General features: G+C 55.4%; 1 protein-coding gene across 6 annotated transcripts in view; it reads right to left on the bottom strand.

Moving 5' to 3' along the window:
- ARHGAP26 (Rho GTPase activating protein 26) overlaps nucleotides 1-26,371 on the bottom strand; it is a 109,255-nt gene that overhangs the window by 39,815 nt on the left and 43,069 nt on the right. For 5 of the 6 annotated variants that reach the window (XR_010744713.1, XM_066329430.1, XM_066329429.1 and 2 more), the window contains exons 12-17: nucleotides 15,097-15,133; nucleotides 10,215-10,280; nucleotides 9,446-9,520; nucleotides 3,858-3,945; nucleotides 2,751-2,809; nucleotides 1,915-2,020 (exon numbers count right to left, since the gene is read on the bottom strand). Coding sequence is in view for 5 of the 6 variants with exons in the window: in XM_066329430.1 (XP_066185527.1) it covers nucleotides 1,915-2,020; nucleotides 2,751-2,809; nucleotides 3,858-3,945; nucleotides 9,446-9,520; nucleotides 10,215-10,280; nucleotides 15,097-15,133 (431 nt within the window). In the remaining variant the exon portion in view is untranslated. The remainder of the gene's footprint in view (nucleotides 1-1,914; nucleotides 2,021-2,750; nucleotides 2,810-3,857; nucleotides 3,946-9,445; nucleotides 9,521-10,214; nucleotides 10,281-15,096; nucleotides 15,134-26,371) is intronic. The other variant, XM_066329432.1, reaches the window with a different exon arrangement.

The raw sequence follows: 26,371 nt of genomic DNA, 5'->3' as shown, positions 1-26,371 counted from the left end.
TCGCTCTCTACTTGACCGACTCAGCCCAAGTTCTGGTTTTAGTCTCAGAAATCTCCACAGCCAGGCTGTGAGAAATACTTTTTTAGCTCATCTGATAAACATGCAAATCTTGATTATTCATATGTTACTTAAAATAAAAAAAACCCCAGACAGAAACAGATGAGACAAAGCTCTCCAAGCAGCGCAGCCTGGCAGGGGCAGCCAGAGGCCCTTGGCTTTGCCCTGTTGGCTGAGGGTGCCCTGGCTCTCAGCAGCACCCAGACCCAGTCCCCCCGGGGCAGCATGGCCCCTCCCTCCAAACATCTGCTGCAGATGTGAAGGTTTCTCTCCATTCCTGTCTCTGATCTGGCTCAATGGCACTGCAGCCCCAAGCAGCTCTTTCAGAGAGCAATGGCAATGAGCCCTGGCCCCATGGGCAGCCCTGGACCAGGGGGCTGCTGGTCAGAGCAGGGGCTGCAGGGAAAAGCTGTGAGCCCAATCCTGGGGCTGGCTGTGCCTCTGCAGCCCAGCATCCCCCCAGGAATCCTGCCCCAAGGCTGGAGAGCTCAGCAGGCTCTCGCTCCTCAGCTTCCTGCCCTTCTCTCAGATGATTTTTTTCCTATTAAATAAGACTATGAGCTGTTTCTCTTCCTAAAATAGCACACGCCACCACACACACAGTTTGTTTTGTTTGAATTCCTTCCCCACTAAAGCAGCACAAACCTCACTGTAAACCTGACTCCACATCTCTACTCCATCACCAGGTTTTTCCTTTAGATGGAAAACACTGAAGCAATTACAGATTCCCTGCACATACACAATCACAGAATCCTAGAAGAGTTTGGGGGGGGAAAGGACCTTAAAGCTCACCCAGTTCCACTCTGCCATGGCAGGGACACCTCCCACTACCCCAGGGTGCTCCAAACCCCATCCAGCCTGGCCTTGGACACTTCCAGGGATCCAGAGGCAGCCACAGCTTTCCTGGGCAATCCCATCTGGCTGCAGGGTGCACCTGGAACCACTGGCCCTTGGCTCCAGGCTGTAAATGCAGAAACCAACACCTAAACCAGCCATTTGGATTTTTACAGCCTTGCCAGGGACCCCATGGAGCAGACACAAGCCCAGGCCACAGGAAAGCATCTGGAGTTATGTTCAAGCCTATTTCAAATATTATTTGTTATTTTTTTCTTCTAAACAGATAACTTGGATCCTTCCAGATCTCCTCCTAAGCAGTTTTCCTGATTAAGTCATTCCCCAGGTTTCCCAGCCCTGCCTCAGCCCTGCTGCTCCTGCAGCACTGGTGCAAACAGCAAGGGCACGTCCAACCCTGCAGCCTTGAGGCTGCCACAAACACCTGATGATGCTTTCACTTCTAAAACACTAATAAAAGGTTTCCATGGGAACCTGCAGGAGCAGGAAGAAGATGGGAAATTACAGGTCAGCTCTAGCAACGAAAGAAAAGATCATCCCATTCCTTCGTGCTCGCAAAGTATCAAGGTAACACAAAAACGTTGATTGATCAGGGTGAAAATGTGCCCCAGAGGAGTCATTTGTTGTGCAAAGGAATCACTTTCAGCCCTCAGTGGCAGGTTTGGTCTGAAAGCACACAAGGAGCTTCACCTCTGCTCTGCCTCCTGGACAGGCTGCCTGGCCAAACCCATTCCAGGCCGGGAAAAGCAACACAGGAGAGAAGGTGACAACACAGGAGAGAAGGTGACAACACAGGAGCTCCTGGGGCTGCCTGGGAATGGCTGGAAGCTCCTGGCCCCAGCTCTCCCTCCCACCCCACTCGGTGTCTCAGCCCTGGCTTCGCTCTCCAGCTGCCAACCAGATATGACTCAACACCACACACACACACAAGGAAACTTTTCCACCACTATTGACTTTCAGAGGAAATGGAAAAAGGAGAGAAAAACACATCAGTCATAAACGTACTTTGCCAAATGGTTCATGAGCAAGTGCAGCATCTGCCTGTTTTTCTCCGGGAGCCGATGAACCAGGCTGTGGATCTCCGACACCCTGGACTCCTGATTCTCTTGTTCTGCACGGGGAACAGAAGGTGATTTATCTCCACGTCAGGGGGTTGTTCTGGCAAGAGGCCTAACAGTGCCCCTGACAGACATCCCAGGGAGCTGCTCCATCCCACAGCCAGGCACTGCACATCCTCCCCACGGTGCTGCTCCTTCCTGTCAGCTCCATCCAGCTGTTTCCAAAGGAAGACACCCGATGGGCTGAAGCCGTGAGCTGAGAGCAGATGCCATGGGAACAGCACGAGGGGCAGGGCAGGGCTGGCTGCAACAGAGCGATTCCAGGGCTGGGAATACATTCCCACGTTCAGTGGGCCAGCGCAGGCCAGGCTGGAGCAGCTGGTGCTCCTCAGGCCCCTGGTGCTACGTGGGAGCTGCTGGAGGAGGCCAGCCCTGCCAGGGACCACAGGCTGCCAATGGAAAACCCCCTGCTGCCACCAAAGCCCCTTCCCCTGAAGGAAACATGGCCCACACACCTGAAGCAGCAGTGAGCCCCCCAAACAGCCTGGAGCAGTTCAGCAGCAGCCAATGGTCCCAACCACCACCAGCCCCAGGCTCCCGGCACCATCTGTGCTTCCTCCTCCTCCTCCTCCTCCTCTGGTCACCTCCCAGCACCTGCCCCTGCTCCAGCCCTGCTCTGCTGGCCAGGACACAGCCTGGGAGCACAGGGGCAGGCAGCAGGACAGGGGGGTGACAAACGAGGCTGCTCTTTGGGAACGGGGCCATGAACATCAACAAACTCACTCGCTGCTTTGATGAAGCTCCTTTGAAACTGGTACATCATCAGGGGCCCTGGGAGCATTCTGGAAGATAAAAAGGAAACAGGCATAAAACCACATCTGAGGAACACAATCCACACTAAGAAAGCTTTGCCCCTACAATAAACTCAGCTCCATTTTGAAAGGGGTAGTAGAGTTAAGCAACACCAACTCCAATTAATTCCCCCCATCAGAAGGAGTGAGATCTATGAAAGGACCTTTGATTTATTCACCAATAAATTAATCTCTAATTTTAGCATTCCTCCAGTAACAGCTTCAGTGCATTACTGAGCCCATGATTTCCAAGCAAGTTTGAAAATACATTAAAAAGATAAGCAAGCCTGGTTGTAAAACTTTCCCAATCCCCTTCCATCTGCTGCATCCCTTCAGAGGGACACACTGGTGCTGCCCACATTCCTCTTTGCTTTGCCAACAGTTCAGACTCTGGAGCAAAGGTTGCCAATCATGCAAAAATTCGGTGATTTTCTAGGCTGAGATCCACCGGGCTAATTACACTTATCATCCTAATTGGATTTAGGCTCTCTCTGAAACACAACCCAGCACACAACAGTCACTGGGAGCAAGGAGCTGTGGTCACAACAGGTAGGAGCACGTTGTGGATCATGAGCTGCTGCTGCCTGCCAACACCCAATCCTGTTGGGAAGATCCCCAGGATGATAGTGGCTCTCCTGACACACAGAAATCATAACGACAGTAAAGCTCAGCACCGGGTCTGGAAAAGCTCTACAGCCCCTGCCCTTACACAGCACTGCCCTCCCATTCTGCCACGTGCTCAGAAGGTGCAAGTCCACCAGGAAAAGCTCAGGGGAAAGCTTCAGTCAAGGCAGGGGATGCAAGAATGAGCTTTTAAAATCATGTCTGTGTAACACGTGCGTCTGTCAGAGCTAAGTCTGTTCCCCAGATCCCACTCAAAGCTGCTGGAAAGTCAGGGAAAAGCCAGAATAAATTCCCTAAGAGCAGTTTCTGCAATGGTTCTATAAAAGTGCTGTTGTTAAGGCTCTGCAATAACAGGCAGTAAAATCCTGGGCCAGCACCAACCCCTCCTGAAGCCAGGTGAGGCTTTTCTCCTTACCTCAGGTAGGTTTTCAGTGCACTGGTAATGGTCTTGATCTCCCACTCGGCACAGATCTCTGTGTCTGCCTCTGTGGCTGTCTTGGGATCTGTGGAAAACAACAGAAAAGGAGTCACTGAAGGAAACTGAAGAAATTCCAGGTCGTGCCAGCTCAGCTGTGTGGAGAGACCACCACATCCTATTTTATTTGCTGTTCCCAGCTCAGGACACGTCTGCAGGGTGTGAGGGTCATCACCTGGGACAGGCCAAACTGACTGGCATGGGATTAGAGACAGAGAAGGGAATCCTCCACCCCGAGAAGGACAGGGGCAGTGTGGCCTGGAGTGTGCCAGAACACTGGGCACAGCAGCCTGAGGTGCTCAGTGACAGCAGTGACAGCAGGGACAGCAGTGACAGCAGTGACAGCAGTGACAGCCAGGCACAGAGACCCAGGCAAACCCCACAACGGGCAGCACCATCATCATCATCCTGCAGCCACCTCCTCACCCTGCTCTTGGCTGGCAACTACAGCCACAGCCACCTGCACAGTCACCTGCATGGCCACCTGCATGGCCACCTTCAGAGCCACCTGCATGGCCACCTTCAGAGTCACCTGCATGGCCACCACCAGGCCACTGGGAAGTGGCTCAGGCACAGCATCGAGTCCCAGATGGCAACAGCCCTGAGCTGGGGCCAGGAGCACCAAACCAAGGCCAGGAGCACCAGACCAAGGCCAGGAGCACCAAACTGAGATAAGGAGCACCAAACCACGGCCAGGAGCACCAAACTGAGATCAGGAGCACCAAACTGAGATCAGGAGCACATGACCAAGGCCAGGAGCACCAAACCAAGGCCAGAAGCACCAAACTGATGCCAGGAGCACCAAACTGAGATAAGGAGCACCAAACTGAGATCAGGAGCACATGACCAAGGCCAGGAGCACCAAACCAAGGCCAGGAGCACCAAACTGATGCCAGGAGCACCAAACTGAGATCAGGAGCACCAAACTGAGATCAGGAGCACCAAACTGAGATAAGGAGCACCAAGCTGATGCCAGGAGCACCAAGCTGAGGCCACAGAAAAGCCAGACAGGGAAGTGCCCCGTGTGCTGATCTCTCCTCCCTGGATGCTGCTCCAGCAATGCTCTTGGCCAGCTCCATGCTGGAGACTCAGGCAGGATCCTGCTCCCAGCAGAAGCCCAGGGGAGTCCCGTGGGGTCCCACCAGTGCCAAGTGTCCCCAGGGAGCAGTGCAGGTGCCACTGTCCCCAAGGCCCAGGTGACACAGCCACAGCTGCTAACACCATCTGCTCCCACGGGCTCAGCCCAGGGGCTTTTTGCCTTTTCACAGACACAAATAATGCACTTTTGAATTTTAAAGCCACGTGGAAGCACTGGGCAATTTTTAACCTACTAAAAAGAATGCTGTGAATGGAGTTCAGCTTTCCCTCAGGGCAAAGGGTTTATTCTAATTAAAAAAAAAAAAAGAATCAAGAGGTGCACTTGGAAAAGCAAACACAAAAGAAATTCATATTCACACAAAGATCATGTGTGTCTCAGCAATCACACAGATGACCTCCATCCTCCTGACTCAATGCCCAGGACACTTCCTACAGCACTGCCTTTACAAGGAGAGAGTTTTCATGGAGTCAAGATAAGCTCTGCATAGTAAAAAAAACCAACCCAAAAAACCCCAAAAAGGCACCAAAACAAAACAAAACTTAAAAAAAAAAAAAAACAAAAAAAACAAACAAAAAAAAAAAAACCAACAAACAAAACAAAAACCTCAGAAGCTCCATATTTTTTTCAGAAAAAACCTTTTTAACCGAAGTAGAGCAAAGAACTCCAGCCCGTGTGTTTTGCAAAGGCTCACCCAGCAGCTCCTGGGCAGGCTCATGGAACACGAGGTGAAATTCCACCGTGGGTCCCATGAACAGGCTCAGGGCAGTTAATCAGCTCCCCTTGACCTTCAGATGGATGAGTCTGCAGGAAGTTTTCGCCGTGGGCTGCAGCTGCAGCAGCTGTCCCTGCAGGCAGGGAGACACCCTGCCCGCCACAAGGACACACTGCCACAGCACCTGGGGCCAGGGGCTGCAAAAAACCGCCCTCAGCCGGCAGCCAGCAGGACCCTGGAGCTGCTGTGTGCTGCCAACCCCTCACCTCACACCTCTCACATTGCTCCAGGGTGAGGGGAACAACCTGGGGAGTGCCCCAGTGTCATTATCATGGCCAGAGTCCCCAGAGAGCCCCAGGGATGATCCTCCCAGCAGTGAGGGGCTGCACGGAGCCTCAGATCCAGTCCTTACAGCCCAGGTGGCACAGGAGCAGGAGCAGATCAGACCACTGAGCTGCAAGTCACCTTCTGCAGAGCTCAGAGCTGCTGGGGGCTCCCACAAAAACCCTCTCACGGGAGTTCCCACCGATGAAAGGTCGGATATTGGCTGGGTTTTGTCCTCGTTTTGATGGCACATGGTACCAGTGAATGCTGAGGAGGTGATCTGGCTCCCACCAGCCCTGGGAACACCCCCCAGAGCTTCACCCCAGAGCAGACGCCCCCAAATCTGCCCTGAGACCCTCCAAATCTGCCCTGAGACCCCCCAAATCTGCCCTGAGACCCCCCAAATCTGCCCTGAGACCCCCCCAAATCTGCCCTGAGACCCCCCAAATCTGCTCTGAGACCCCCCAAATCTGCCCTGAGACCCCCCAAATCTGCCCTGAGACCCCCCCAAATCTGCCCTGAGACCCCCCAAATCTGCCCTGAGACCCCAGCCAGGGCTGCCCCTGCCCCTGCTGCTGCCCCTGCCCTGGGCCACCACAGCAGCCTCCTGCAGGGACACCCTGTGCCAAAGCCCAGCACTGCCACCGACACCAGCCCGGGGAAACTCGATCGTTTTGCCATTTAAACTGTATGTGAAGCAGTAACACTGCCCACATTCATTTCTAAATATAAGGGAAACCTGACAGTGGAAGCACAGTTTGGCTCCTCCATTCACCAGGAGCCCCGAGGGCAGCGAGAACAGATGGGGTTTGACAAGGGACACGTTTCCATGTGACACTGACTTCACACACAGCCCAAACACACCGGGGCCGATGGAGATTTAATCCCCCACAGTTTGGAGAAATCACGGGGTCACGGGTTTGCAAAGCATCCCAAGGATGGGGGATTCCCAAAGGGGGTCCCAGCCCAGCCCCGAGCGGCCTCCAGCATCAACAGCCACCGAGGACACACCGGGACAAAGGAAAAGCACCAGCCATTTATCACCTCCTTATGAGACACCAGGGCGACAGCTGAGTGGCTTCAGTGGCTGAGGAGATAATGGATGCTGGCTGGTGGCCAGCAGCGAATCCCTCCCAGCTCTGCACAGCTCCTCACCCGGGCCACTTTCGCCATCTGTCACAGCCATGGGACTGACACCAGCACTGACACTTCTGGGACAGGAGAACGGGGTCCTGCCACCCGTGGGACGTGGTGATGAGCATCACCAGAGGACCTGGCTGTGGAGCGGCCAGGACCTGGCTGTGGAGCTGCAGGACCTGGCTGTGGAGCTGCAGGACCTGGCTGTGGAGCTGCAGGACCTGGCTGTGGAGCTGTAGGACCTGGCTGTGGAGCTGCAGGACCTGGCTGTGGAACTGCAGGACCTGGCTGTGGCCCTGCAGGACCTGGCTGTGGAGCTGCAGGACCTGGCTGTGGAGCTGCAGGACCTGGCTGTGGAGCTGCCAGGACCTGGCTGTGGAGGTGCAGGACCTGGCTGTGGAGCTGCAGGACCTGGCTGTGGAGCGGCCAGGACCTGGCTGTGGAGGTGCAGGACCTGGCTGTGGCCCTGCAGGACCTGGCTGTGGCCCTGCAGGACCTGGCTGTGGAGCTGCAGGACCTGGCTGTGGAGCTGCAGGACCTGGCTGTGGAGCTGCAGGACCTGGCTGTGGAGCTGTAGGACCTGGCTGTGGAGCTGCAGGACCTGGCTGTGGAGCTGCAGGACCTGGCTGTGGAGCTGCAGGACCTGGCTGTGGAGCTGTAGGACCTGGCTGTGGAGCTGCCAGGACCTGGCTGTGGAGGTGCAGGACCTGGCTGTGGAGCTGCAGGACGTGGCTGTGGAGGTGCAGGACCTGGCTGTGGAGGTGCAGGACCTGGCTGTGGAGCTGCAGGACCTGGCTGTGGCCCTGCAGGACCTGGCTGTGGAGCTGCAGGACCTGGCTGTGGAGCTGCAGGACCTGGCTGTGGAGGTGCAGGACCTGGCTGTGGAGCTGCAGGACCTGGCTGTGGAGCTGCAGGACCTGGCTGTGGAGCTGCAGGACCTGTCCCTGGCTCTAAGCCAGCCTGTTTTTACCAGCAGTGCTGCTGGATGGATGCTCTGACCCATGGGTGTCACAGGACACTGCTGGCTCCCCACAGCCCTGGGGGACCTTCACACGTCCCCAGCCCGTCCCAAACTTCTCCAACAAGAGCCCCAGGCACCAGCTCTCCTGACTGCAGTGAACTTTGCAAACGGCACAGCACAGAGGTCCCCTGCAGCTGGCCTTGGAGCTGTGCCCCTCTGCTCCAATCACCTGGAATATCCATTTTCCACAGGGTAACACTGGCAGCTCGAACAGCCACTATGGGCTTGGCTCACTGCACACCTCACTGGTGGGAAAAGGAGGAGGAATTGGAAAAGGAGAAGGAAAAGGTGTTGAAACACAACATGAAAACTTTATTCAAGAAGAAATGTGCAGGGAAAGGAGCACTGGAGTTTTGTGAGGGTAAGGAAAAGGAAGCCATGTAGAAAAGGAAAGACAGTAAGTGAGGGGAAAGAAGAAGATGACCAGAAATGCCAGGCATTTCCCCCAAGGAACCCCCCTCCATTCACTAGGGCACTAACAAATTAGTAAGCATTTGTTTCCCTACTCCTGCAGCTCTTTCATCCACGGTTCTGCCAAGTCTGAGCAGCAGCAGACAGGACTGGCCAAGGGCAGCTGCCCTGCTCCAGCCCTGCTCCAGCCCTGCTCTCTCCCACTGCTGTGTCTCATCTGGACAGATGGACAGACTGGCCCAGGGCTGCAGCTGGGGGTGGAAACGCTGCCTGTGAGGTCAGGGCTGAAGTGGCTCTGTCCACACAGCCAGAGCAAACCTCTGCTGTGCCAACACCCAGCAGCTTGTCTCCACAGAGCACCCAGAACTGCAGGATCCAAGGCCTCAGCCAGGAAGGAAACACATTCTAGAAAACTCTGGGCAAGACTGAGATAAACAGGCACGAGAAAGTCCGTGGGGAAAGCAGAAACAGCCACAGGCAGCATGCAACATCCAGGAGAAGATCCTTTCAAAGGGTGCTGGGAACAAGGGGGCAGGTAGGAGATGAAAAGCCAAAGCTTCCAGCTATTTCTTTGAAGATTTTGGTTTGCATTTGGGAAGGCTGCCAGCACTCAGAGCATGTGTGAGCAGGACACAGGGGCTGCTGGAGGAGCCAGGCCCTACACCAGTCCTACCTTCAGACCTGCCCACGGTGCCCAGGACCTCGACCAGCACCTCCTAAGGGCACACTCACCACCTTTAGGGACCCCCACAAGAGCCTCTGCTCCTGGCAACACTTCAAAGCAGCACAATCTACCTGGCTGTAACCAAATCCCAGGTACTTACCCATTAATATACTGAGCAGCTTTTGAACCCTGGAGTTCACCCCGACGATCCTGTAGAGCCCCTGCTCATTGATCCCTAAGGAAAAGAAGGAATTTCTTAGCAGAAGGTCACAAAAGCTGCTCAGATTCCTTTCACTTCTTTGGCTTCTCAAACAGCAAAGCCAATGAAACCTGCTCACCAATCAAGCACAAAGCTACAGAAGATGGTAACATTTGGGGTTGATAGCAAGGTTTTCCTGTTTTATTTCATTAGAAGTGTTATCCCCAGTTAGCTCAGGGGTAAGGATCTAAGGACACTTTTCCTGCTTCCCACAGCCACAGCAGTCCCATGCAGGATCTGCACTTAACCAGGACTATTTGGGAAAATTTTACTGTGTCAGGTTCTTCAGGTTGAGCCTTTTGCATCTGATTTCCTCCCTGGGGCTGGGACAACCCCATCTGTACACAAGGAGATTCACAAGAGGGTTTGGGGACAGAATCCACATCAGAGGGATTGGCAGCATCCCTGCAGGAAGGATGCTGAAGTGAACACCCCTTTGGGTCCTGTCCCCCTTTCTGCACAGCCAGGGTGTCATTTCCTCACTCTGCCCCACGTCTGTGAGGCCCTGCTGCCCCAGCCGTGGGGCAAACACTCCTCAGCATCAGCCTGAGCACGTTATGGGCTCATTTCAGGTGGGTCTGAGGGCTCATGAATCATCCTGTCCATGAACAGGGCAGGAAAGGAACTGCTCCACTGCCAGCAGCTGGCCCAGAGCTGAGAGCTGCCCTACCTCTTGTCTCCACTGCGTGGATGCATTTCTTGATGATGCTGAAGCCGATGCTGTCCAGCTGGGCAGCTGCAGGGGAAGGGCAGAGAGCAGGGCTGAGCAGCAGGCAGGGCGTCCCAGGGAGCTCCAGCCTCCTCTGAATCCTCCTGAAGCCCTGCCAGCCCAGCAATGCTGCCCAGACCAGGGGCAGATAAATGAGGGCACAAAAACACAAGTACAGCAATTTGTAGCGGCTGTAACCCGGGCAAACACAGACACTGATCATCATTCCACTGAAGCAGCCTGCCCTGGCCTCTGCCAGGCATCTACCAGTGCACATGGACAAAAGTTAACTGAGCATCAAGGTGAGATAACCCAATTTGGTCTGGAAAGTTGACAATGGTTGCTAGGAAAGAAATTAAATTGCACATTTTGGCACAACAAACCCTTGAAAATGGCACATGAGGTGTCTTGCCCCTGCCCACGAGTGAGAGCTAAAACATGAGAGTCAAGGGATGTACAACTCAATTCACTTGTGCCAATGCAGCTTTTCACTTTCTCAGTTCAAGGAATTTCTAATGCAGGGACCCAAACACCTGCTGGAAGAATTCATCCCAGGGAGAGCTTCCCACCACTGCCTGGAAAACACTGCCCACGGCCAGCTCTTTGTTACTGAAAACTAATTCCTCCCTACAGAAAGGTTTGGGAAAACCTTCCACAGGGCAGGAGCCCCTCAGAGCAGGGTGGGCAAAGTGACCCCGGGCTCCAGACCCTGAGGAATGCCCTGATGTGAGACAGCTCTGTGTGCAGGGCAGGGCAGGCAGGCAGCAGAGCCCGGGCTGGCAGTGCCCTCAGCAAGGCACGTGCAGCTCCCTGCTCTGCATTCCCCTGCTCACATCCCTGTCCCCAGCACGGCTGCTCCGTGGGCAGCTGCCAGCTCACACTCCCACTGAGCAGCCCCTTCCTAATCCCTGCCTTTCAGTCCTCTGCTGGGGTGGGTTTTGTCCGCTGAATGGCACAAGGAGCCAAAAGGAAAACAGCTCTGTGATGTTTTCCCGGGCAGGCAGGCCGGGGTGCCCAGCCAACACAAGCACACGAGCTGCAGGACGCCTGTGCCACGGGACGTGGGGACAATCCACAAGCTGCAGGGCCCTTTGCTGGGCACCCTCAGGGCTCCCAGCACGGATGGAACAAAACCCCAGTGTGCCATCCATCAGCAGGGCACAGCTGCCATTCCCAGGCCACTGATAAACGCAGGGGTACCTGAGAAAGCTCCAAACCGTGGTGTGGACACTCTTGCTCCAGCAAACCCAGTTCAGCAGGTCTGATCAGCCTCAGCTGGCCACTGGTGTGACCCTGGCCTGTGGCTATCCCTGTGTGCAGCTGGCAGTTTGGATCACTGCTTCAGCCCCTCTGCCATCCACTGGAGATGCCAACCCACCCCACAGACCTGCAGTTTTCCCTCAGCCCCTTGTGTCCCCAAGGCCAGGAGCAACCTGGGACAGTGGGAGATGTCCCTGCCCAGAGCAGGGGCTGGAGCTGGATCATCTTCAATCCGTAATTCCATGATTCCACAGGCCTGCAGGACCCAGCACCCCACGGCCAGGCAGGGCTGGGGTGCCCCAGGAAGGAAGGGGGAGGAAACCCAGCAGTGCCTCTGGATGCAAGTGACCTGGCACAACCCCCTAAGCAGATCAATAAGCTCTTCCACTCACTGTCAGGCTCTGGATCAGGAAAAGTCGGGGATTTATTTGCAGTAGTTATGTCCAGAAATAATATCTGATTAAATATCTGAAGTGCCTCTATTCATCCTTAAATGCAACTTTTAATGAGCATTGTAAAAGCTTGATTTCCCCTCTCTCAGAGCATCTGCTCTTCATCTCAGTCCTTTACCAAACGATTCAGCTCAGCAGTGGTCCAGATCAAAGGCAGATCTGGATATGCTGCTGCCCAGATCACAGCTCCATGGGATCATCTGGGTTGGAAAAGCCCCAAGGTCACCAAGTTCAACCATTGCCCCAGCACTGCCAAGGCCACCACTAACCCCTGTCCCCAAGAGCCACATCCACAGGAAAAACCCCTCCAGGGATGGGGTGTGCCAAGGCTGGACAGCCCTTTCAGAGAAGAAACCTTCCCTACCTTCCCAACTGCACTGTCCCTGCCTGCAAAGGACAAGTGGAAGAGCCTCCCTTGAGGCTCTCCTTTAGGGCAGGGTGTGAGGCTCAGCTCCAGGCCACCACACGTGTCACAGGCTCCTCTCAGAGCCCGAGGAGATGCACTGCCCAGGCTGTAATCCACCCCAGAAACATTTTACATCAGCACAGGTGACACACGTCACCTGCACAGCAGCCCCCACCCTCATCTGCCCTTCAGGCAGCACTGCATCCCAAGTGCTACTGAATTGCTCTCACCCCCTTCTATTTCTGCCTGGCAGATTATTTCTGTTTAATCCATTAATTCCTTTCCTTTACGCTGATGTGACACACCAGAGCACGGGGAAGGGGCTGAATCAGCTCTGTCAGCCTTTTGCCTGGCTCCAGCTGTGTGTCAGGGCAAGGTCAAAGCAGCTCCTCTGCCATGGAACCATCCCTGGGCTGAACTCCTCCAATGACAGTTTGGAAATGACAACCACAGAGGAGCGGGGAAATCACGAAGCAGAGACCAGGGGGATGAGCTTTCAGGTCTCACCAGAAATGAGTTTTCAGGGCTCTAACTACCAGTGAGCTGCCAAGATCAGGACAGGAAGATTGAGGGTCAGATTAGGTTAGAGAAATGGAAGATTTTTACACTGAGGGTGGGGAGACCTTGGCACAGGGTGCCCAGAGCAGCTGTGGCTGCCCCTGGAGCCCTGGCAGTGCCCAAGGCCAGGCTGGACACTGGGGTTTGGAGCAGCCTGGGACAGTGGGACGTGTCCCTGCCATGGCAGGGAGGGGAAGAGAGGAGCTTGAAAGTCCTTCCAACACCAAATATTCTGTGATTCCATGACTGTGACTGCTGAGAAGGGCCAGGGCACCCAGACAAGGGCACAGCAGACAGAGCAGTCAAAGGGACTCAAGGTCTGCGAAGAGCTTGTGAAAATAAATACTTTGATATTTACTGGAAACCAAGTGGATGTGGAAGATGGAGACAAAAATGGTGGGAAGGAAGGGAAAGGAGGAATTTTGTGCTGTTCCATGCACTAAGCACAGTTGGCCTGGAGGATTTGTTTCCATAGAGCAGGGCAAGTCCTTCTGGTTAGCAAACTAGAGCATTTAAATTCCCCTGGCTCTCATGGTTCAGTGACACCACTCAGCCCCTCTGCTCAGCTTCCTCCCCCTGCACAGCAGAGCAAGATAAACCACCCACAGGCCCACGGCCATCTGGCCACCCAGCAGGACACAAAACCCAGAAGCTCTGCAAAATTACAGTGTCCTGAAAATGCCAGCACAGCACGGCGAGGCGCTTTCAGCCTCCCCTAAGTGCAGGCAGGAAGCAGAGGCACAGAGGGTCAGGAACTGCACAGGACCCACTCCATCACCACACTCATCCCCAGCCCTCATAGGAAGATCCTGTATCAAGGGCTGCTGGCAGAGAGCCAGCTGCTGAATCAATTTTGGAGTGGCTGAGGCAGGCAGAGCTCTGGAACAGGGATTTAAGGAGGCTGCAGCAGTCAGAGCCCTGCCCACAGCAGAGGGCTCAGAAACACCTTCAGCCAGGGTCCCAAGCTGCTCCCAGAAGCAGGAAGGACAGCCAAGGAGCAGACAAGGAGGACCACTCTCCTTTTTAACAGAGACCATCCAAAGGGTCTCTGGAGCCAAACCAGCAGGTGCAGAGCTGGCAGAGTGGACAAATGGAGCAATGGACATGGCAGAGCAGGGCTGTGTGCAGGGAGCAGTGACAGCAGCTCACAGCAGCACACAGCTGAGCCCCCCCTGGGCTCTGCACCTCACCAGCCCCTTGTGCCCCTCTGGGAAAAGAGACAAGGGGAGCTGCTCCAGCAGAGTTCCTGCCCCTTGCCCCGTGAGAGGCACAGCCCTGAGCTCTGCTGGGAGATGGATGTGCTGCTGAGGCCAGAGAGGATCAAAGGGAAGGAGAAACCAGAGAGGAGAGAGCAGAGAGGGGGAAGAGACTGCTCTGTGCAAGGGCTGAAATGGGTGTGAGGAACATTAGCTGCAAATTATACCAATTATTGGGAGAAAAATGCTTTGGCTGCAGGTGAAAATGTCGTGTGTGAGGCAGCACCAAAATGAGCTAAGAACTGAACATCAGCCTGGGCCTGACCAGGGGCTTTGGGGGAAGCAGGGGAGGGACTGGGGCTGGAGCATTGCAATTATGGCAAATCCAACCCACCGGGAAATGGCTCAATTAAGGGTTTTAAAACACAGGACATAAGAGGCAGGACCAGGTGCAACTGCTGCTCTAGGGAGGAAAACAAGTGCTTTTTTGACCCAAGGCTTTGATTGCCTGAACTACAACAAAATGAGCTTTTTTTTTTATTTCTAAGAGCTCTTGTTGACAGTCTTGACAAGGCAGGACCTCCTCACTCCTCTATTTCTGCCTCAATTCCCCTTTGGAAAGACATTCACCCTGCACATTCTGGCTCAGAGAGAAGAGCTGCTTGGTCCCTGGTGTCACCTGATCCCTCTGCTGAACTTCAGGAGCAGGTCCCAAGGCCACCAGACCCCTGCAGTGCCACTGGGGCAGGGACACGGTGTGGGACAGGAGGGGACACACCCCGAGGGGTGCAGGGCACTGCTCCCCATGGCCCAGCAGGTTTCTGCCCCTGGTCCCTGCTGGGTGCCACACTCAGCTCTCCCTGGGGTCCCCACCCTGAGCCCTGTCACCCCCCAGTGTCACCAGCACCTCCTGCTGACCCTCCCACAGCTCAGCCACCTCCCAGGGGTCAGGCTGGGGAGGAAATACTCACTGCCTTCGCTCTGGTTGTCCTTGTTGGAGTTGTAAACCTGGAAAACACAAGCAGAAAGGCTTCATGAGGACCCTGCCTCCAGCAGGGCTGGGACTGGTGGCACAGCTGGTGTCACCACGGTGTGTCTGCTGCCAGGACCTCCCCAGCAGCCGGGTCCCCAAACCCCACCACAACCTTCTGCACAGAAATGGTGGGCTGGCCCAGCTCTGGAGTTTTGTTAAAATACTGACTAGGCAGCTCTCAAAGTGTAAAAATGTAAATAGGATGGACCAGGTAAAAACAGAAATTAGAGGTTTCTAAACAGAATGATGGTGGGTTGGACTACATGACCTTTAAAGGTCCCTTCCAACCCAAACTATTCCATGATTCTATGACTCCTGAAGGACACATACAGAGGATATAAACTTGGAGCAAAGCAATTCCCTTATGGGCATTACAGGAACCTCTGGTAGGTGCAGCCTGGGCAGGAAGCAGGTCCCACCCTCCCCAGGTACAGCCTCAGCAAACAAGTCAGGCAAAGAGTAGGAGAGGAAAAGAAATGTCATTAATTCAGAGAGGACAAGGAGAGCAGCAGGATGAGGCACTGAATGCATCCAGCACTGCTTGCAGCACCAGGACTCCATCCAAACCTCTCCAGCCTTCAAATACCAGTGCTCCTCCTCCCACCCCAGTCACCAGCACAGCTTGGCTGCTGGAGAGGAGAGTGATGTTTCAGTGCCTACAATAAAAAGGGAAAACGCTGGCAGAAGGTTTTAATCACTATGTGAGGGCACTTTTAAAAGCCCAAGGTAATACCAACAAGCAGCTGTAAGAAGATCAGCCCTCAGACAGGTTGTATTCCTCCAGCTCAACGGAGTAAAATGGTTTAAAATAATCCTTCAGTGCTCAGAGTCCCAGCAGGAACACACACACACACATCCCAGTGCTCCAGCAGCACCCTGGATGTGGCTGCATGGGCACTGTGCACCGAACAGGACAAAAGCTGCTGGGAACAGGGCTGGGAGCCCCTTGCAAAGGGAGCAGGGAGCTGCCTGCATCACATGCTGCCTCCCAAAATAGCCACGGGCAAGGCAAGCCTCCAAAGGCCATGTTGATAGCAACACCCGGGCAGCAACACAGGCTGTGCTCTGCTGCACGGGACCCCAGCCCTGAGAGCTGCTGCCCTGGGCTCCCTGCACCGAGTGGGCTGTCCCCCAGGAGCCCCAGCCCCAGGAGCTCCCTGTGATGTCCTCGGGGATCAGAGCACAGCAGAGCTCACCGTGCTGCCCACCAACAGCCCCCACCACCCAACAAACACCCCGGCAAGGCTGTGTGTCACAGGGAACGTCAGCGGCAGGGCACACAAACAGATTCCTTCCCTGGAGGTCACCCAAACACAGGCCATTCCTGGTGGGCACCAGCCAGAGCACGGCAGGACACCTTGGATCAGCTCCACCACCCAGGACACGCTCAGGGAACACAAATCCAATGGAGCAGCCCAAAACTGGGCTTTGGCAGGGACTGATCCACCCAAGGAGCATCTGCTTTCCCTCCCAGGACACCTGGCTACGTAACACAAGACCAGGCAGAGACGATTGTTTGCAGGAGAAAATCCATCAGCCACATCTGGCAAGCGGGGGATGATTCAGCAGCAAAAGCAGCTGCAGTCAGCAAGTGAGTTTTCCTCCAGGAACAGTGTTTACACCAAGAAAATCCAGTCAGTGGAAAGAGGGAAGGAAAACACGCGCGGGCTCCCTGACAGCAGTGCTGCCCTGCAGCCCCACCACGGCTCAGCCTTCCCTAAGGAGGAGCTCCCTCAATTCCCCCTCTGCTGGGGGCTCAGATGTCACTCCAAGGCTGGAGACACACAGCCCTCCCTTGGGATCACACACAGATCCCCAGGCACAGGTTACACCAAACACAGCACAGGATCCAGCCTGCAGCAGCCTGGGATGGTGGGAGGTGTCCCCTGGCTCAGGGTGGGAGGAGAGGGGCTTTCAGCTCCTTCCAGCCTAAACCATTCCAGCTCCTAGGGCACAGCACAGCAGCTCCAGGAGATCCTCTGCCTGCACATTTGCTCCCCCAGTTTGGATCTGTGAAACACCAGAGGTTGTTCATCACCACGGACTGCTCTGAAAACAAGGGAAAAGGGCAGGCGAGGAAACACAAAATGCTTTTGCCATTAACTGCAAAGTGTGCACACAGAGAGAGGGAAGTCTCACACAGAGGTCAACAGCGACCATAAAACAGAGGCATTGCCACCCTACATCCATCTCATGTGTTTAACCAATAACACAGCTCTACACCAGCTTTAACCAAGCCCCAGGTCTGTAACATCCCTTCCTTTTCCAAGAAATACTTCTCCTGTACTGCCTCACATCTTTCAGAGGGAGACTTTTCTGGCTAAGAGAAAGTTTCCAAGTTTGAGGAAAGGGCTGCTTTGTGAGAGGTCCAAGAGTGAGGCTCCTCCAGGGCCCCAAGGGTCACCCCTGCCCTGCTGACAAACCCCTTGGGCTCCTGCCTTGGCAAAGGTCACTCCTGCCCAGCCTGGCCCTCGGGACGTTGATATTCCACTCTTTCCAAAACAGCTCTGATAACAGGCAGGCCTTAAAGCAGAAGGATGCATTTGAAGATTAAGCCTCACAGGCACGTCAGGCAGTTCAGGGACCGACCTCCCCTGGGAAAGGGAGCAGAATTTTAAAGGTTTAATAGATGTGCTATTCCCCACAGCACACACACAGCGCTGAGCCCAGGACTGCAGCACCTCTGTCCTGGGAGCACCTTGGGAAAGCTCTTCTGAGCCTCTTCCACACAACTGCCGAGTGCTGGATTTGATTTTCCCCTGCCCTCACCCTCTCCCCCCATGTATCTGCAGCATTCCTGTGCCCAGGCTGGCTGTGGCTGCCCCACGGACACAGCTCTGGGCCAGGGGAGCACCAAGGGACACCTCCCAGGGTGACAGCATCCAGCACTCAGCTCGTGGAGCTCTGCCCAGGACAGGACAGGGCAGCAGCTCTGAGACACACACAGTGCCCAGCGCCAGGCCAGACAATAAAACACCGTGAAATGAGTGTCATTCTATGCCCACACGCTGTTTTTCCTGCTGTTAACACACTCTGGAGAAAACAGAGCCCAAAACTCAGAGAGTTTCTCGGGAAATAAAAAGCTTCTTTCACTTTCCAGCGTTAGTCACTGACAAGGGGTGGGAAATCAGAGAGAAGAAACATTGCTGGCAGGTGAAGGGCCTGTGGCCCATGGACACGTGTGGGAACAGGCTGGGTTATAAAACTCCCAGAATTGGGACTGTGACTAACGTGGAGACAAATCCCTGCCCTGCAGCACTGCACTGCTTTAACTTCTCGCTCTCATTAATTATTCCCATTTGATTGTTACTTCCAGAGCCAAAATACCCTTACCAGGCAGTTTCAGAAGTGATGTGTATAGAAAAAAATATATATTAAGATAGTACAAAACTTACAGAGCCTGACGTCTCGGATTTAGTTTTCTAAACTCCTACTGGAGATGGTCAAACAGCCTGAACAAAACCAGATTGTATAAATTGTTTTTTAGCAGAAGCTACTGCTGCTTCATTCCTGCAGGATAATTGCTGTTTGGAAGCTTTAAGAAAGCCTTTATGAGCTAGTATTGAAAAATTCCAAGATGCATCTGTAAGCAATCCAGAAAGATAAATTTTATGAGAGCAGTTACAACTCATGACTACTTTGACACTTGCACTATGCTCAATTATGAGCTTGATATTTAAGATAATTCATCAAAGAACCAGTTATTTCCTTTGGTGAGACATTTCACCAAATACATGCTATGTTTTGCAGAGGAAATGGTTTTATAGGGATGATTAAGAGCTCTGTGATGTTGGAGGGTGTGGTGGAGCAGCACAGAGCCCAGGAGGCAGCTCCCTGCTCCCCCAGAGCCCAGGGATGAGCTGGGGGTCACTGCCCACAGCACAGCCCAGTGTTTGCCCCTGGATCCATGTCCCCAACTTCTCATGGGCCAAACCTGGGCAGGAGCAGCAATGCAGGTGCTGCACCCCTCTAAATGCACTCCTGCCACTACCACACACCCCACACTGGAGCTGTGGATCATGCAAACGTCACCTGTGGATTTTCCTGAGCAGAAATCCTTTGAAAGACACATTCTAGAGCCTAAAATACTCCTACAGCCACTGACAGCCACCATCTGGAGCCCAAAACACCTGTACAACCACTGAGGGCCATTGCTGAGAGCCTAAAATACTGCTACAGCCAGCACCCCGAGCCTGAAACACCCCTGAGACACCAATCCAGTGCCTGAAACACCCCTGAGACACCAATCCAGAGCCTGAAACACCCCTGAGACACCAATCCAGTGCCTGAAACACCCCTGAGACACCAATCCAGAGCCTGAAACACCCCTGAGACACCAATCCAGAGCCTGAAACACCCCTGAGACACCAATCCAGAGCCTGAAACACCCCTGAGACACCAATCCAGTGCCTGAAACACCCCTGAGACACCAATCCAGAGCCTGAAACACCCTTCAAACACCAATCCAGAGCCTGAAACAGTCCTACAGCCACTATTCATCATCTGATGCACTTTCTGCTCGTGCACAGATAAATCAAGGAGAATTTAACCCCCCAGTTTGCCAAACAAACTGCACACATGATGGGCAAAGAGCAAATGGCTACGAGAGTGGTTCAGGATGACACAGAACTGTGGGAAAAGAAAAGGAAAAGGAAGTAGCTGAGGGTTGAAGGGGAACTACAAAAAGATGATGTTGAGTAATTAAATTTTTACTTCCTCCTTTCAGGGGTCACATTGTTGCCCATCATTAACCTCCCCAAGACACGGGCAGTGATCTCCTGTGGCACTTGTTATGTTTCAAGCTTCATTCACTTTCATTTAAAGTTTAAAATGGCCCAAGCTAAGCTGCATCCCTTGGAGGCTGCACAGTGTTCAGCACCAAAATCCTTCCAATTCCAACACTGGCAGGAAATTCTGCCCAATGGCTAAAATCCAGAGGGAGGGATTGCCCAGCTGCTCAGAGCAAAGGGGGATTTAGGGAAAGCACTGGGGACCAAGAGGCCAGCAGCAGAGAGGGGATCTCCATCAAAGAAGGACATCAACTCCCTGCCCTGGCGTGGAAGATTCCACCTCACACTCCTTTCACTGGTGCTGGGACCTTCCCTTCAAGCCAGACTTTCCATTTGGACTCTCAGAATGGGCCAGTCCTGCCAAAATTCCCTGGTCTCCCTGGGGGAGCGTGGTGTTTGCAAGGTCCAGAGCAATGGGAGGAAATGCTGCAGTGTTATGCAATTTCCTTGTGATTCATATTCAGAAATCCTCAAATCAGCCAGGAACGAGTCTCCACTTTCAGCTCAGAAGATGCACAAGCCCAAGGGTATAAATAGATGTGATATTCCCTCAGAACTGGTAGCCCAAGTGGCTTTGCAGCCACGCTGGGACACTCTGGGAGGCCACGGGCAGGAGGAGCACAGACATTCCTCATTGAGTGTTTTGCAACCCTTTTATAAGGGCAAATGGGCTGAAGAGCAGTGTTCCAGCTGGAGGCTGGCCACTCTGACTGACTCAGCTGCTGCTGGGTGTCTGCAGCACCCCGAGCACCCCAGACTCACAGAGAGAGAGCCCTGTGCTGTCACAGAGAGCCCTGAGCTGTCACAGAGAGCCCTGAGCTGTCACACAGAGAGCCCTGTGCTGTCACAGAGCCCTGTGCTGTCACAGAGCCCTGAGCTGTCACAGAGAGCCCTGTGCTGTCACAGAGAGCCCTGTGCTGTCACAGAGAGTCCTGTGCTGTCACAGAGAGTCCTGTGCTGTCACAGAGAGCCCTGAGCTGTCACAGAGCCCTCTGCTGTCACAGAGAGCCCTGTGCTGTCACAGAGCCCTGAGCTGTCACAGAGCCCTGAGCTGTCACAGAGAGCCCTGAGCTGTCACAGAGAGCCCTGTGCTGTCACAGAGAGCCCTGTGCTGTCACAGAGAGCCCTGTGCTGTCACAGAGCCCTGTGCTGTCACAGAGCCCTGTGCTGTCACAGAGAGCCCTGTGCTGTCACAGAGCCCTGTGCTGTCACAGAGAGCCCTGTGCTGTCACAGAGCCCTGAGCTGTCACAGAGAGCCCTGAGCTGTCACAGAGCCCTGAGCTGTCACAGAGCCCTGAGCTGTCACAGAGAGCCCTGAGCTGTCACAGAGCCCTGTGCTGTCACAGAGAGCCCTGTGCTGTCACAGAGAGCCCTGAGCTGTCACAGAGAGCCCTGTGCTGTCACAGAGCCCTGAGCTGTCACAGAGCCCTGAGCTGTCACAGAGCCCTGTGCTGTCACAGAGAGCCCTGAGCTGTCACAGAGCCCTGTGCTGTCACAGAGCCCTGTGCTGTCACAGAGAGCCCTGAGCTGTCACAGAGAGCCCTGTGCTGTCACAGAGCCCTGTGCTGTCACAGAGCCCTGTGCTGTCACAGACAGCCCTGTGCTGTCACAGAGCCCTGAGCTGTCACAGAGCCCTGTGCTGTCACAGAGAGCCCTGAGCTGTCACAGAGCCCTGAGCTGTCACAGAGAGCCCTGAGCTGTCACAGAGCCCTGAGCTGTCACAGAGCCCTGAGCTCTCACAGAGCCCTGTGCTGTCACAGAGAGCCCTGAGCTGTCACAGAGCCCTGAGCTGTCACACAGAGCCCTGAGCTGTCACAGAGCCCTGAGCTGTCACAGAGCCCTGTGCTGTCACAGAGAGCCCTGTGCTGTCACAGAGCCCTGAGCTGTCACAGAGCCCTGAGCTGTCACAGAGCCCTGAGCTGTCACAGAGCCCTGTGCTGTCACAGAGCCCTGTGCTGTCACAGAGAGCCCTGTGCTGTCACAGAGAGCCCTGTGCTGTCACAGAGCCCTGAGCTGTCACAGAGAGCCCTGTGCTGTCACAGAGCCCTGTGCTGTCACAGAGCCCTGAGCTGTCACAGAGCCCTGAGCTGTCACAGAGCCCTGTGCTGTCACACAGAGCCCTGTGCTGTCACAGAGCCCTGTGCTGTCACAGAGAGCCCTGAGCTGTCACAGAGAGCCCTGAGCTGTCACAGAGCCCTGAGCTGTCACAGAGCCCTGTGCTGTCACAGAGAGCCCTGTGCTGTCACAGAGAGCCCTGTGCTGTCACAGAGCCCTGTGCTGTCACAGAGCCCTGTGCTGCCACAGAGCCCTGAGCTGTCACAGAGAGCCCTGAGCTGTCACAGAGCCCTGTGCTGTCACAGAGCCCTGTGCTGTCACAGAGAGCCCTGAGCTGTCACAGAGCCCTGTGCTGTCACAGAGCCCTGAGCTGTCACAGAGAGCCCTGTGCTGTCACAGAGCCCTGTGCTGTCACAGAGCCCTGAGCTGTCACAGAGCCCTGTGCTGTCACAGAGCCCTGTGCTGTCACAGAGCCCTGAGCTGTCACAGAGAGCCCTGAGCTGTCACAGAGCCCTGTGCTGTCACAGAGCCCTGTGCTGTCACAGAGAGCCCTGTGCTGTCACAGAGCCCTGTGCTGTCACAGAGCCCTGTGCTGTCACAGAGAGCCCTGTGCTGTCACAGAGAGCCCTGAGTTGTCACAGAGCCCTGTGCTGTCACAGAGCCCTGTGCTGTCACAGAGAGCCCTGAGCTGTCACAGAGAGCCCTGTGCTGTCACAGAGAGCCCTGTGCTGTCACAGAGCCCTGTGCTGTCACAGAGAGCCCTGAGCTCTCACAGAGCCCTGAGCTGTCACAGAGAGCCCTGTGCTGTCACAGAGCCCTGTGCTGTCACAGAGAGCCCTGTGCTGTCACAGAGCCCTGAGCTGTCACAGAGCCCTGTGCTGTCACAGAGCCCTGAGCTGTCACAGAGAGCCCTGAGCTGTCACAGAGCCCTGTGCTGTCACAGAGCCCTGTGCTGTCACAGAGAGCCCTGAGCTGTCACAGAGAGCCCTGAGCTGTCACAGAGCCCTGTGCTGTCACAGAGCCCTGTGCTGTCACAGAGAGCCCTGAGCTGTCACAGAGAGTCCTGAGCTGTCACAGAGAGCCCTGAGCTGTCACAGAGAGCCCTGTGCTGTCACAGAGCCCTGTGCTGTCACAGAGCCCTGAGCTGTCACAGAGCCCTGTGCTGTCACAGAGAGCCCTGTGCTGTCACAGAGCCCTGTGCTGTCACAGAGCCCTGAGCTGTCACAGAGCCCTGTGCTGTCACAGAGAGCCCTGAGCTGTCACAGAGCCCTGTGCTGTCACAGAGCCCTGAGCTGTCACAGAGAGCCCTGTGCTGTCACAGAGCCCTGAGCTGTCACAGAGAGCCCTGTGCTGTCACAGAGAGCCCTATGCTGTCACAGAGCCCTGAGCTGTCACAGAGCCCTGTGCTGTCACAGAGAGCCCTGAGCTGTCACAGAGCCCTGAGCTGTCACAGAGCCCTGTGCTGTCACAGAGCCCTGAGCTGTCACAGAGAGCCCTGAGCTGTCACAGAGCCCTGTGCTGTCACAGAGAGCCCTGTGCTGTCACAGAGCCCTGTGCTGTCACAGAGCCCTGTGCTGTCACAGAGCCCTGAGCTGTCACAGAGAGCCCTGAGCTGTCACAGAGCCCTGTGCTGTCACAGAGCCCTGTGCTGTCACAGAGAGTCCTGAGCTGTCACAGAGAGTCCTGAGCTGTCACAGAGAGCCCTGAGCTGTCACAGAGAGCCCTGTGCTGTCACAGAGCCCTGTGCTGTCACAGAGACCTGAGCTGTCACAGAGCCCTGTGCTGTCACAGAGCCCTGAGCTGTCACAGAGCCCTGTGCTGTCACAGAGAGCCCTGTGCTGTCACAGAGCCCTGTGCTGTCACAGAGAGCCCTGAGCTGTCACAGAGCCCTGAGCTGTCACAGAGCCCTGTGCTGTCACAGAGCCCTGAGCTGTCACAGAGAGCCCTGAGCTGTCACAGAGCCCTGTGCTGTCACAGAGCCCTGTGCTGTCACAGAGAGTCCTGAGCTGTCACAGAGAGCCCTGAGCTGTCACAGAGAGCCCTGTGCTGTCACAGAGCCCTGTGCTGTCACAGAGAGTCCTGAGCTGTCACAGAGCCCTGTGCTGTCACAGAGAGTCCTGAGCTGTCACAGAGAGCCCTGAGCTGTCACAGAGCCCTGTGCTGTCACAGAGAGTCCTGAGCTGTCACAGAGAGCCCTGTGCTGTCACAGAGCCCTGTGCTGTCACAGAGAGCCCTGAGCTGTCACAGAGCCCTGTGCTGTCACAGAGCCCTGTGCTGTCACAGAGAGCCCTGAGCTGTCACAGAGAGCCCTGAGCTGTCACAGAGCCCTGAGCTGTCACAGAGAGCCCTGAGCTGTCACAGAGAGCCCTGAGCTGTCACAGAGCCCTGAGCTGTCACAGAGAGCCCTGAGCTGTCACAGAGCCCTGTGCTGTCACAGAGCCCTGTGCTGTCACAGAGCCCTGTGCTGTCACAGAGAGCCCTGAGCTGTCACAGAGCCCTGTGCTGTCACAGAGAGCCCTGTCCTGTCACAGAGAGCCCTGTGCTGTCACAGAGCCCTGTGCTGTCACAGAGAGCCCTGTGCTGTCACAGAGAGCCCTGTGCTGTCACAGAGCCCTGTGCTGTCACAGAGAGCCCTGTGCTGTCACAGAGAGCCCTGTGCTGTCACAGAGCCCTGAGCTGTCACAGAGAGCCCTGTGCTGTCACAGAGAGCCCTGTGCTGTCACAGAGCCCTGAGCTGTCACAGAGCCCTGTGCTGTCACAGAGAGCCCTGAGCTGTCACAGAGCCCTGAGCTGTCACAGAGCCCTGTGCTGTCACAGAGCCCTGAGCTGTCACAGAGCCCTGTGCTGTCACAGAGCCCTGTGCTGTCACAGAGAGCCCTGAGCTGTCACAGAGCCCTGAGCTGTCACAGAGCCCTGTGCTGTCACAGAGCCCTGTGCTGTCACAGAGCCCTGAGCTGTCACAGAGCCCTGTGCTGTCACAGAGAGCCCTGAGCTGTCACAGAGCCCTGAGCTGTCACAGAGCCCTGTGCTGTCACAGAGCCCTGTGCTGTCACAGAGAGCCCTGAGCTGTCACAGAGCCCTGAGCTGTCACAGAGCCCTGTGCTGTCACAGAGCCCTGTGCTGTCACAGAGCCCTGAGCTGTCACAGAGCCCTGTGCTGTCACAGAGAGCCCTGAGCTGTCACAGAGCCCTGTGCTGTCACAGAGAGCCCTGAGCTGTCACAGAGAGCCCTGAGCTGTCACAGAGAGCCCTGTGCTGTCACAGAGCCCTGTGCTGTCACAGAGAGCCCTGAGCTGTCACAGAGAGCCCTGTGCTGTCACAGAGAGCCCTGTGCTGTCACAGAGCCCTGTGCTGTCACAGAGCCCTGTGCTGTCACAGAGCCCTGAGCTGTCACAGAGAGCCCTGTGCTGTCACAGAGAGCCCTGAGCTGTCACAGAGCCCTGAGCTGTCACAGAGAGCCCTGAGCTGTCACAGAGCCCTGAGCTCTCACAGAGCCCTGTGCTGTCACAGAGAGCCCTGAGCTGTCACAGAGCCCTGTGCTGTCACAGAGAGCCCTGAGCTGTCACAGAGCCCTGAGCTGTCACAGAGCCCTGTGCTGTCACAGAGCCCTGAGCTGTCACAGAGAGCCCTGAGCTGTCACAGAGAGCCCTGAGCTGTCACAGAGCCCTGTGCTGTCACAGAGAGCCCTGAGCTGTCACAGAGAGCCCTGTGCTGTCACACAGAGAGCCCTGAGCTGTCACAGAGAGCCCTGTGCTGTCACACAGAGAGCCCTGAGCTGTCACAGAGAGCCCTGAGCTGTCACAGAGCCCTGAGCTGTCACAGAGCCCTGTGCTGTCACAGAGCCCTGTGCTGTCACAGAGCCCTGAGCTGTCACAGAGCCCTGAGCTGTCACAGAGCCCTGTGCTGTCACAGAGCCCTGAGCTGTCACAGAGCCCTGTGCTGTCACAGAGAGCCCTGAGCTGTCACAGAGAGCCCTGTGCTGTCACAGAGAGCCCTGTGCTGTCACAGAGCCCTGTGCTGTCACAGAGCCCTGAGCTGTCACAGAGCCCTGAGCTGTCACAGAGAGCCCTGAGCTGTCACAGAGCCCTGAGCTGTCACAGAGCCCTGTGCTGTCACAGAGCCCTGTGCTGTCACAGAGAGCCCTGAGCTGTCACAGAGCCCTGAGCTGTCACAGAGAGCCCTGAGCTGTCACAGAGAGCCCTGAGCTGTCACAGAGCCCTGTGCTGTCACAGAGAGCCCTGTGCTGTCACAGAGAGCCCTGCCCCAGCCTCGCTCAGCCCAGCAGGGAAAGCTGACAATCCTACATGTCCCTTCTCCACACCTCAGCTGCCCCACAACAGAAGGAACGAGCCTTTCCTCTTGACCCCTT

This window comes from Sylvia atricapilla, chromosome 14 (assembly GCF_009819655.1).
Source record: "Sylvia atricapilla isolate bSylAtr1 chromosome 14, bSylAtr1.pri, whole genome shotgun sequence".
Classification (NCBI taxonomy): Eukaryota; Metazoa; Chordata; class Aves; order Passeriformes; family Sylviidae; genus Sylvia; species Sylvia atricapilla.
This window is presented reverse-complemented; position numbering and strand designations above follow the sequence as displayed.